The sequence below is a fragment of the Camarhynchus parvulus genome, chromosome 8 (assembly GCF_901933205.1).
Source record: "Camarhynchus parvulus chromosome 8, STF_HiC, whole genome shotgun sequence".
Classification (NCBI taxonomy): Eukaryota; Metazoa; Chordata; class Aves; order Passeriformes; family Thraupidae; genus Camarhynchus; species Camarhynchus parvulus.
In genome coordinates, this window is record NC_044578.1 from 2547789 (window position 1) to 2560790 (window position 13002).

At 40.3% G+C, this 13002-nt stretch overlaps 1 protein-coding gene across 1 annotated transcript in view; it reads right to left on the reverse strand.

Annotated features, from left to right (window-relative positions):
• PATJ (PATJ crumbs cell polarity complex component) overlaps nucleotides 1-13002 on the reverse strand; it is a 136906-nt gene that overhangs the window by 112779 nt on the left and 11125 nt on the right. Inside the window, exons 6-12 of the mRNA XM_030953798.1 lie at nucleotides 12774-12966; nucleotides 10941-11069; nucleotides 8915-9127; nucleotides 6158-6260; nucleotides 5296-5384; nucleotides 3907-4045; nucleotides 3474-3608 (exon numbers count right to left, since the gene is read on the reverse strand). Coding sequence (XP_030809658.1) covers nucleotides 3474-3608; nucleotides 3907-4045; nucleotides 5296-5384; nucleotides 6158-6260; nucleotides 8915-9127; nucleotides 10941-11069; nucleotides 12774-12966 — 1001 coding nt within the window. The remainder of the gene's footprint in view (nucleotides 1-3473; nucleotides 3609-3906; nucleotides 4046-5295; nucleotides 5385-6157; nucleotides 6261-8914; nucleotides 9128-10940; nucleotides 11070-12773; nucleotides 12967-13002) is intronic.

Consider the following 13002-nt stretch of genomic DNA (forward strand, 5'->3'; position numbering starts at 1 on the left):
GAGGTTTTTTCCCCCCCGAATGACTTCAGTAGTTTGTCAGATGTCTAGACAAGGCACAGACCACTCAGTGTTGCTGCTGCATTGCCCTGAAATTCAGAATGTAAAGCACAACTCAGGCTCTGAACACAACCAGTGAGTAAAATACTCACTAGGGGAGTTGTGAGGACACCACGAGGTGCTCAGAGCCCAGCAAGAGCAAAACCCTGCACAAATGGCATTGTCAGGCTGCTTCTGCTTTCAGCACCTTTGCAGACTGCAAAGATAGAGCTCTGCAATACAATCCTCATTACACACTTCTGTAACTTTGAAGTTTTCCACTCAATAAAAAGAAAGATTGGAGTTTACTTCTACGGCAACACAGCCCACCCCTGTTCTCTCCAGCTCACTTTCAGCCATGCCAGACAGGCAAATTCTGTCTGATCTGCACTGAGAAACCACACTGCTCAGAGCTAAAAACTGAGGTGTCACTTGGAAATACCCAGAGGATTTTCAACCTACAGGCTCAAGCAGACACAGGTATCTGAGAATTCCAGCAATCCTGATAACTATTTTCTGCTACCAAAATGATGCCCCACCAAGATTAAAAATTCGGGTTTGTAAATACAGCCCACAGTTGTCTCTGAAATAAATCATCTCCTTAAAAAATAATGGGAAGACAAATTGTCCTAAAATTCTCAACTGCTAGTTAAGGTTTTTTAACTTCATTAAAAATTAAAGTTTCTAATGTGTGACTTATGATCAAGCACACTGTCTTTACTTCTGAACTGTATCAAAACCAGAACACCAGTGCATTCTTCTGCTCCTTCCTTCTGCAGAAAAACAGAGGGACAGAAATTCCTGAGTCTCTTTTTCTGCTATTACAGAGTTACAACAGTGTGAACACACAGCACCTAAGCACCTGAAATCCACTGTGCAGCCAAATATAGATTTCAAGGTTCACCAGGAGTAATGAATCTCAGGGTCAAGCTCAAAGTTCAGTTCAGCAACTGTAAGCTGTGTTCAGCTGGTTGAATACAGATTTTTTTGTATTTCCAAAACACATTACCAAAATCTGCAAGTTGTTCAGAGCAGGTGCTGATGCACGTCTCCATTTGAAGTTTTCCCCTTTCTTTCTTTCAAATACACTTTGAAGTCTCTGCTTGTGACTTCCTTAGGACTGTGGAAATGTGGGCTGAAGGGATTTGGATTGAATATATTCAATTCCAGTGGCATCACTCAATTCACTTACAATGTTCCTTTTTCCCCCAACAGCTTTTTCCACATGGCAGCTAATAGGAAATTTCTTTCTAGTCTCTCATCCAGCTGAATTCCTCATGACCTAACATATGTACCATGTCTTCTATAATGTGCAAGGCCTCAGAAATGAAAACACTTCCAGGGACAGCTTTCATTAGCAACAACTTTTCAGCATATTTAGCCTGTCCTTCTGCCTGCGCTTCCAGGCAGTTTCTCAATTCTAATTAGCAACCATAAAGCAGAAACCACAACCCTATTGTAAAAATCATCTTTTCTGGTCAAAATTGTCAGCTTCATCACAACTGGGATCTTTTTTTCTCGCAGCTTCCTCCTGCTCTCACAAAGTTACTGCACAAGGGTGCTTTTCATTAAAGCCCTTCCTTTAGCTGCCCTGCTGCTGGGGCTTTTTCCCCAGGCATCTCTTAAGCTCCTGACTGCCAGCATTGTCCCTCTGGGATCTGAGTACTCCTGCAAGGCAGGATGGAGCAGTTCTGCCCAGCCTGCAGGCTTGCAGAGGCTGCAGCTGTTAAATTCATTGCCTGCACTCTGCTAGCTCTGAGTTTCAGGCCTCATGCACGTTGCAGCCCAAGCCCTGCTGCCTTTGTACCAGAACTGCTTCAGCATGGCTTTGCCTGGCCAGAATTACTACTTAATACCTCCCCAGGAAACACAATTTAATAAGAATTTCACACAACTGGGCTTAAAGGGAAGTAATACGCGTTTTATAAAACATACCTTTCACATTAAACTTCTAAAAGCATTTCCAGAGTTTAGTCAGAGCCTTAAATTAGCAGTATTTACTTTAGCACCATTATAATGAAGTGCCCATCACCACATCCAAAATAAGCACCTATCTTTGGAATTTAAACCTGGCCATTAAATTCTGTTCCAAGGTGAAATCTCATACATCGTATTTCTGCAGGAGTAAAATATGCATACAAGTCCCACAGTAAATAAAAAAAAATGGGTGACACAGGACAGACAAAGTGCTGCTCTTTTCCAGCCTCTGTCATAGCAAAACAATGCTTGAGAACCTCAACTCTCAGCTACTCAACCACCTCTGTTCTGGCTTCCTATTTCTGGGAACACGCAAAAGTCACAACAAAGGATGTCTGGTTACAAGGCTTGGACAGAAAAGTAAAACAGAATGGAATATAGGAACTGCTACATTTCTCTCGTTTCCAGGTTGTCTTTAATACTGACAGATCTTCAACAATCACAGCAGAATTGCTATTCATTGACAGCCGTAATTTAGAATCCTCTATTACATCTACATGTCTCAGAAACTACAAGGCATAAGGATAATTTATGCTGACTTTAACACAAGCTGTATAAATTCACCCAGAATTCCTGTAGAGGAGCCCAGAAATCTGTGGGGGAATGGAAGGTTCTGGAAAGACCTCCAGCTGTGGTTCCAAAGTCAGCCAAAACCCAGAGCAGCCCATGCCTTTGTGACCTGCCCCTGTGCCTGAATGCCATTTGTTCAAAAAATGCCTTTTCTGAACTCCAGCTATTGGGTCTTTAGACCCAAGACATGAGTTCTGATGAAGCTACTGCAGTGCCAAGAGAGGAAACTGCAGCATGTTCAGAGATGATGGAAACCAGGAGAATATTATGAAGATACTCTGCAGGAACCTTAAGATGTGTGAGGGCAAGAAGACCACAGAAACATTAGGGCAGGAAAAGATCTCTAAGATTATTGAAGATGGGTGTGACTGAGGTAACACTGACCAGGAAATAAATATGAACTCCCTGCAGGCCCATCTCCTGGTGCTGCTCACCCAGCAGGCCCTGGCAGCAGAGAAGGATGATAAATAAAGTTTCTCCCAGGAGAAAACTGCACACCGCAGGTCATCAGTGCAGGACCACAAAGAGGAATCACTGAGCTGGAGGCTTTCAGCTCTGCAGAGTTAATGAGAGTCATTCCTGAGTACCAAAAGAGCTGCACCTCCACTGACTCTAACCTTAAAAAATCCCTCCCTAAACAAAGGGGACCACTGCTGCCTGGAAAACGGCAGATTTTATGCAAGAAAGAAGATCAGAGAATTACAAACTCTGAGATATCTCAGAACCCACTCCCAGCAGACCTATGGACTGTGGAAAGAGTTGGTTAGATCCAAGAGGTAGATCTTTACTTCAGAAACATGTTTTAAGCCAATGCATCAGTGTTTAAAATGGATTTACTATGGTCGCCTTTAACCAGACCCAGAAGAGGCACTGCAAGGTGCCCTATCTACCTGCTTGATGCAGACTCTGCTGCTTTCCATTGTGAAGATTATCCTTCTGTTCTTGTTTTCCCTCACTCCTAGTGGCCACACTAATTTCAGGCCCCGCAGCTCCAGGGGTCACAAAGACTGGAACAAATGGCTGCACTGTAAAAACAGATGAAAAAACCCCAAATCATATGCTGCAAAATAAAGGAAGTAGTAACACTACCTCCCTAATTCCTTCTTTTTTTTTTTTGGTGGGGTGGCTACACAGAAGTTTTGCACTGAATTTTCCTGAATCTCTCATTTTAGTTTCTTTCCATTCTTCCCTTAAGCATCTTCATTTTCTACAGTGCACCATTAAAAAAACTGAGGATCATGTGGTATCCAGTCCTGAACTGTTAAATGAGGTAACTGTAAACTGAGTGAAAAATAAAATCAGTGGCTAGAAAAACAGAATTACCTCTCCCTGAAGGTGTTCCTGAGGAAATAGCAAAGGAAGGTCTCCTTCTAAGCAAGGTGAGACGTACAGTCTGCCCCGTGTTCCGCAGTGCCTCCACCACTTCTTGGTTGGTAAAACCCTGTATGTTGACTCCATCAACCTGAAACAAGAAAATTGTAGCAAATAACAGTAATTGTGCTGCATTCTCAGGCTGTGTTGTGGAGTATCACAGGCTGTAAGCAACAGCCACGTTATTTAGTGCAGGAATTACAGGGTTACTCTCCCAAGACAGCAATATTTGCAAAACAATCTCATTAAATCTGTTACATTTCACTGATGAGAATTTATACCCAAAATGCATTCTAAGAGGAAACACAACAGTAATTTCTTCTTCCTGTTTTCATGGGGACAACCACAAAACAGAATTTACTAATCTGATACAAGCATGCACAGATTTTTCCTTAATTTTTTTTCCTTACTAAAACCAGCTTGACAAGGACTGTGGATGAAGGTTCCAAGCAGAGTATCCAACCTGGAACTCTGCTCAGTTCATTATCACTGCTGGTTTTCTCACGGATTTCTAACATGCCCCACACAAGCCTCTACAAACAACTGTTTGTATAATCCCCCATAAACAGCCCAATTCTTACATTACCAGATATTTTAATTTGCACCCAAAATACTCTGTTCAGCTAACTACCAGATCATGCACCAACAGGGCCTTTCCTGTAGATAAAAGGTTATATTAATTTTTGCTCCCACAGAGGAGAAGCTGACTTTGGAAGGTCTGGCACGGCACACATTTTAAAAGTAATTTAAAATCATATCTCTATAAATATTATCTCTTAAAACAAAAAGACTGTGGAATTCATTCCTGCTTGTGCTGTGAATGCAAAATTGGCTATTATTCAATTCACTGTTATTCAATGGTTTTTCCATTTTTCTACACATAAAGCTTGGGCTTTTAAACCTAAATTGTGACCATTAACATTTTGATTGTATCCATACTCCAGAGCCATTAAGGAACACAAACAATGTGCCACATCTTGCAGAATCTTAACAATCCTCGAGTCCCATTCAATTCAAGTAGAAGTTAATGCTGCTCATCTTTACTGCAGGCCAAAAGCCAAGATTCTCCACTCTGAAACACTTTAATCCAAATGCTTGCCTCTTTCACAGTTAACTACTATTTACTATTTCTTTGAATATAAAATAATACTTTAACCACAGCAAGCCAAAGCTCATTTCTGTCACAAGTCTACCTAAACAAACACGAACCTCCAAATTATTTCTTCTGCAAAGCAGAGGAGGTTTAATTAATTTTATAAAGTCTTTACCATGTTGTTCTTTTAACAAAGATGTGAAATGTATTAGCTCTACAGCAATATATTAGCAGAGTATTCTACTTACAGCAACAATTTTGTCATGAACATGAATTTGCCCATTGTGGTCAGCAGCACTCCCAGGTATTATACTTTTCACAAAAATCCCTGAAGGTTCTGTTGGAGGGGAAGAGAAACAAGTCACTGCATTAACCTAATTTGCTTATTTTCTTATTAAGACTCTTAATTCCAGCCTTTTTCACACACTTCCTTCTGCCCATAAAGTGATGATTCTGTAAACCATCACCATCTGCACGTTACCACTCCCACAGCCTGACACAAAACTGAGGATTTCTGGTGGAAAAAAAAACCCAGCACTGACACAACCACCTGTACACTGACCTCGAATATTTTCCTTAAAATGGCTCACAAAAGGCCACCTCCTCCACGGATTCATCCTTGTGCTTACCCAGGCTTTAAACCACAATCACTTAAATCCATGCTGCGTTTGATTTCAATAGGACTAACTAAGCTAAAAGTAAAGTATGTGCTTAAGGACTTTGATCAGGACTTCAATCATCTTACAGCTAAAGAATTTAGTACTTTAAATCTTAATGAAAAAGGATTTTTCTTTTTTAAAAAAAGAAAAGAGAAGAGAAACATGGAAATCAGAAAAGCTGTCCTTTGTCATGTTTGCGGTTCGATTATTAATTCTAACTCCCAATGAGAACAAGGAAATAAAAACAAAGAAAAAAAATTTAAAAACCCCTGAAACACTAACACTTCCCTTTCACAAACTCCCATTTAATACAAGATGCTGATCTGTAATTCCAGTGAATTTCATGTCTCCACGCCCTAGCACAGGCAGGAGCCATTCATTTTCCCCGTGGTCAATAAAGGGTATTTGAGAAGCCCCTGTCCAACATTTTCCTAAATCCTGTACAACTCACCTAGATCACATGTGCCAGCATATCCAACAATTGTTATTCCCAGGCTTTGCCCATTCTTTTTAATAAGTTCAACATCATAGGTATCAAAAAAGTTGTCATTATCCTATAAATAAAGCACAAGTTAGTAAAAAATTCTCATGATTTCCCAGTGCCATTACAATATTGCAGGTTAATTAATACCTTCAGAAGTGAGAAGTGATTTTATTTTTCCTTTTGTTTAAATGCAATGTAAATTCATTTGTAAAGTCCCTACAGAGCTGGTCCTGGAATGTCTGTGCAACTCCCCTGTGAGCAGTAAAAATCAGAACTGCAAGGCAAGAGTTCAAACAGGGAACAGTAAAGACACTGGTGAGACCAAAAGAGAAAAACAATCAAGCACATAAATCTGGGATTGCAAGGGATAAATTGAAATACATAGAGTTGTTTTCTTTCTGTAATCAGATACAGAGCAATGAGATCAAAAAGAAGATGATGAGAGTAAGGTCTGTTAAAATGATGAAATCAAGAGGGATCCTGTCCCTGCCAACAGCAAAAAAAAGGGACTGGGAAAATGGAAAACATTTCATAAGGGAGTGAAAAAAGAGAGGTTCAATCAAATGCTTGCCAAGCATCAGCTTTGGAAGGAGCCATATGAAAAGCAGCCATACCTATTTCACTTCTCAATGGAAGGGAAATCGATGGGCACTATCTCCTTATCACACACACCTCCCTCCACCAGCAAAGTCATTAAGCTCATTAAATGCCTTCCAACCCCCTTGCTCCATAAGAGGCTGATGGAGATGAAGATAAGTTTGGGTGCTGTCACTTATCTACAGTAAACAAGCCCAGAGCAGCACCTGGAATGGAGCTGTGGCCTTGAGAGCCTGGCTGTTTTCACCATCAAAAAGCTCCTCAGAGCCACTGCTCTGGCTACAAACATTTCTCTCTAAGTGACACTCCTGCTAGCATGCAAAATAATTGAAATGAAGTCCAGAAAAATCAAAGTGCAAAGTCCTAAATACAGTCAGCACAATCTGGCTGCACTCTGCTGTCACTATTTTGGACAGTACAGATAATAAGATTGTTTTCTTGTGCCCACACACAGAAGTGGTTTCAGTTAATTCTCTACCACAGGAAATTCAAAGAAAATTAAATATGAATACAAACCTGAAAATAACTAACCACCTATTAAAAATACCTTTCTGCTGGTTTGCAAAAAAGAGAAAAGGAAAATATTTTCCATTCCAAAGCTCACAGCTAGTGAAAGTACTCATAAACCAGAGAAAAACCAGATTACAGGGATAAGTTCCATTATAAATCTGACACAAATTGAACTGGGGATCATTGAAATCATCACTAAATTAATAAATACATTCAGATTAACAACTAATTCTGTCTTTGCGAATTTCTCTGGGCACCAGGAAGAGGAGTTTCTTCAGAGCTACACATCAAGGCACTATTTAGTTCAGAAAATGATTTTTCCCCTCTCTAAACTGCATGGCAGGAATACGAAGGACACTGAAAAGACACGAGGAAGGAATCATAGAAAGGCTGCAGCATTTACAGTGCTCAGGGCTGATCAGTGGCAACAGGAAGAGAGAAAAACAGTATTTTGTAGAGGAAACAAAACCACGACCACTACAAAAATATAAATTTATTTATTTTGCCCCTAATATGGGCCCTGGAAAATATGATCCAGTCAGGAAAGAAGGGCCTCATAACAATGCTGATTCCCTTGGAGAGCCTCTTGTCAAATATTAGATCAGTAGATCAGCCCTCCCATCTCCTGGACACTGCATTTCCTGCTGCACTGATCCCTCCTGGGGAGAAAAGGAGCTCGAGAAGGACCCAAAATCCTTGACTGACACAGCCACAGCATTTTCCCAGGGGTGTAAAACACAAATCTGCCTTTGCAGTGACTGTGCCCAGTGAGCAAAGGGGTGAGTTCGGAGCAAAGAGACTCCTACTCTGACCTTTAAAAACAGTGCTTCAAAAAAAAAAAAAAAAAAAAAAAAAATTAAAAAAAACCAACCTAGCTCTCTCCACTCATATTCAAGAAACTAAACAAGAAAGAAAAGGCTACTCAGATTCTACACCTAAATCTAAGCAGCACAGTAGCAGCAGATGGTACACAAGCACAGCTTTGTTTATGTTTCGAGACCTACTGTACACTTAGTGTAGCATTTGTTGATTTTAATTACTCAAAACTGAAAAGAATGACTTCAAAAACAAGAGACTTTGATATGACCATGATAAGATTTGCTAAAACAAGTTTCAAAATTTTTAGATATATTTCCTATCACAGGCAGTAGCGTAGACTATGAAAACATTACACTTATGTTTCATAAAAAGATGATTGTGCTGAATAATTCTGGTGTGGCTCTCTGGATTTCAGACTCAGGGAAATTCACAGTCCAGCTCTAAATCCACTTACAAATGATTGATTAGAAAAAATGTAACGAGCTAAGAAGAAGAACTAAAAGTACCACTTATCGATAATGTTTATGGTCTTGGTAATTAAATCAGCCACTCTGAAATAAATTCTGTAAAGCTGGTCATTCCAATCCCAAGATTATAGGTATTAATAAGATAGAGGAAAAAGGGGGAAATTATAGAAGGCAGGGCTGTAATAATGACCACTTAAACACAAGCATATATCTGGAAACTCAAGAGAGGAGAAGCACTTTAGGGCTCAAGAACTCTCTGTTCTCTCCTTCCTTTCTGATCACAAGCCACAAACACACTTAAAAATGTCCCAAGGAAGCAGCAGATACTCACATTTCCATTTGGAAGGGAAGGCAATGTGCTGACTGGCCAGCTCAGGGGAGCTGGTGGAGCCTCCATGAATTCACACTTGGGGTCCCTTGCCACGATCATCCTGACAGAATTCCCACAGTTCCTGAGCACCTGGGCAACCTGCTCACTGGTCATGCCCTGCACGTTGGTCCCTCCAATCTGCAAGATGTGGTCTCCTGTCTGCAGCCTCCCGTCCTTCAAAGGCAAATCAAATGGCAAAAAGTGTTTCCAGTCCATCCACAAAGTATCTGTTCCATCACAAAACTGAAACTGTGCAGGGGCATCCTCACGGCCATGAGAACCAATGTGAGAAAATGCCAGGAAAAATGACCACCATGGCAACATTTTAAATAACTCAAGGACTCGTTTGCACAGCTATGTGCTGTTTTTCCCACTGTTTTGCTCATTTAGGAGAAAGCAGGCAGCAACAATGTTTTATAATCTCACAGATTGTTGTGTGTTTTGTTTCATAGAACACTCCTCATCAGGTAGGAGTTAGAATATAAGCACAGCATTTTAATTTAGGAGTTTTTTACAGAGTTCTTCCCTCATACTTCTATATTTTTGGTCTGGCAATTTGTTTTTTCTCATGTGACCAGCTCCAACTTCAGTGAGTAAATCCACTGAAGGTAACAAGACTCCACACAATCCATTTTTACCTCATAATTATGATTCATGACCTACATCATCATTCCCATCACAAGCAGGAACTTCTAGCACCAAATTCTCAGCTGGTATTGATCAGCACAGCTCCACCACCTTTGGTGCACTGATTTATACAGCAATCACAGAGTTATTCCCAGAACCAACTCGAACTCATTTACAAACTCATCCAATTTTAACATGTACATGCCTCATTATTTCACATGTTCTTAATGATGCCTCATTCAGCTGAGAATGATGTGGTGAGTTCTTAGCTTATATGCTTCATTGGTAGCCAAAACACTTTATTCCTTACAGCAAAACAGGTGCTAGACAAAAATTAAAATATACTCATTTATACATGGCAGGTTCAGAGGGAGATGGTTGAGAAAAAGCCAACATTTTCCAATAAAGCTCTCCAAATTCCCAGCTTTCATTCCATCCTCTACTAGAGGGACTGCTTTTGCCTCTCTCTGTTGTCTGCAGGGGTTCTGGTCCTCAGATATTTTAACTTATCAGGACCAAATTTGCTTGAAAAATCGGAATCTGTTTGGTTACTGCAAGTGTTCTAGTCTTGAAATGCAGCAATACTCAGTACAGAGTCTCTAAAGACAAACAATCAGAGGTGCAAACTGTGCCTGTGCAACTTCAAAGGGCTCTGCACCAAACCTAAGTGTCTCCTTGAACTGGTCAGGCTGCAAGGCAGGGATCAAACCCCCCTCCACTGAAAATGGGACATTTTCAATCTCTAAACCAAATCTTGCATTGCAGTGACTTTGGGAGGGCAGATTTTCTTGCCTGACAATTCACTTGGAGAGTTTGTCCCCATGGGTGTTGCAAAATGTGCCAAATTGTACAGAGAATTCGTCCTGCCCCAGACTGACCAAGGGCCAAAAATACCAAATATCAGGCAACTTTTCAGAATTTTTGCCTGTTCAACAATGTTACAAAAGCCAAATCATGAAACCCACTGAAAATAGGACATTTTCAATCTCTAAACCGAATCCTGCAATGCAGTGACTTTGGGAGGGCAGATTTTCTTGCCTGACAATTCACTTGGAGAGGCTGTCCCCACAGGTGTTGCAAAATGTGCCAAATATCAGGCAACTTTTCAGAATTTTTGCATGTTCAACAATGTTACAAAAGCCAAATCTTGTCTGAGGAACAGCTTAATTTATATCAGGTGCTGACTTTTTCCTCAATCATACCTTCAACCTTTATTTATTTATGAAGCACGTGTTGGCATTCAGACTTTGATGCTACCAGCTTCCTTTTGTTTAAGTATATTAGTTTATTTTAAGACTGTCAAAAGCGGTTAATTACACTTTGCAATCAAACAAGAAGTGACATAAATATAACAAATTACCCGATCTGCTAATCCCCCAGGAACAATTGTTCTTACAACTACTCCACTCGACTTTCCTCCTACAATTCCAAAGCCTAATCCTGAGCCATCGTTAATCAGCTCAACGTCTTCGACGTGGCCCCAGTGAATCTGCAATTAATAAAAACAGGAGATTTTAATTTTGACCATCGTTAACGTTTCACGTGCAGCAGGAAGGAGGAGGAGAATTAATCAGAGCAGTTTTCTGTCTCCACCCCACAGGCTGGAGGATCTGTGGGATTCTGTTCACTCAGCTCCATTTCCTCATAAACACGCAGTGGGATTTCTCATCTGTTTTTAAACACTCATTTCTGTCCTCCACTCTCAGGGTAACAGGATACCAGGAAAAAGCTCGACTAAGAAAAAGCAATTTTAAGGTTTTCCTGCCAAAATGAAAAGCATCCTTTTAGTTTTTCATAAATCCAGAGTACTGCAAACAAGAGGGAAAAACAGAGGCAAGGAGCTTGCACTGGCCCAGTTTTCACTCAGCCTTGCCCAAATTCTCATTTCTGTTATTTCACTTACACGCTCTGAACACCCCCATTCAGCACTGAATTAATAGCACAGCACAATATTCTGCCATACTGGATTGGAAGCAAATTTCTAAGCTACACTCCACCATGACCTTATGTTCTACAAGACAATCTGAAAATAACAAAGCTGTTAAGCAACCCAAACCCAGCCAATGTTTCTGTCAGATTAATATCTCATACAGGCCCAAATGGAGCAAAGTAGGCAGATTTAAGTCTTCTGCGAATAAAGGATTTATTAGCATACTGAAAATCTTTGCCAAAGCCAGTTAAATATCATAAAAGAAGTTTAAAGACCCCCTGCAGAGATATATATTTGTATTTTATTTTGTTAGTCTGTTCAGTTCAGATCTTTCAATGAAAAAGCAGTTAAAATTTAATTCTTTAAAATTTTCAGTGCAATAAACAATATTGATTATCCACTAAAACCTTCAGATTTCACTACCTCTGTAATAATCATGAGGGAAATAATTGCTAAGAATAAGGAAAAACACTACTTTTTAACCCAGATTTTCATCAAAATCTACTAACATAATAAATTCAGATTCCAATGTTGCAATCCCTGGATTTAGGTGTGCAGTTTGTCCAAATTCAGGGAAGCCACCTGGACCATATGGGTGGAACACAGATGGAAGTTCAGCCCTGGTTTATTACATGTCCCAGTGACAAGCTCTCCTTTGTCACAAAAACAAAAGGCTTCCCAATCACTGAAATTTGCAGATGGGAAAAAAAAAAACCAACCAAGAAACCCCAAGCTGATAAATAAACAGGGATTGAGAGGTTCTTTAACAGATAAATTGTGTTTGTTTTTTAAAACAAAGACAAGGCTTTTTGGTGTGAGCAGTGCCAGTTTAAATTGGTTGGGCTGTTCCAAGCAGTGCTCATGGCAGGTTATGTTTACTCTCTTTTAAGAGGTAATCAGAGCATCTTTAATTGCTGAGCACATGTAGGTTTCAGCTGGGTAAATGCTTCAATCAGCTTGTGCTGAACAGACCCTGCTGATAAGAATATGGGGATCCACTAAAGCTTCTGCTATCCCATAAAAACCCAGGATCTGTTTTATAACAACTCCACCATGCAGCTTTGCAATGGAAGCTCTGCGCTTACTGCACGGTGAGTCTAAATGAAATGTCATCACACCTAAAATCTGATTAAAGGAAAAAATCCCTCTATGTAAAACTTGCTAACACAAACCCTTCAGAGCCACGGGTGAAAAAAAAAAATAAAAAAAATAAAAATCCAGCCCAGCTCGAAATCTGATTTGGACAGTATTACAAGAACTCACAGTCTCAGGTGGATTTACATCACTGAACAAGGCAGTTCTGCTGTTCCCTTGAAGCGGCTCCCGAGCCACCACCAGATGCAGGGATCCTGTGGATTGCTGGAGGAGGGCAATGGCGTGCTGATGGGAAATGTTCTGATCCAATGGCGTGCAATTAATGGCCAGTATGTGGTCATTTTCCCTCAGTCTTTGATCCCTTAACAAAACATTGAAAGCAATTTTTTAATGCAGC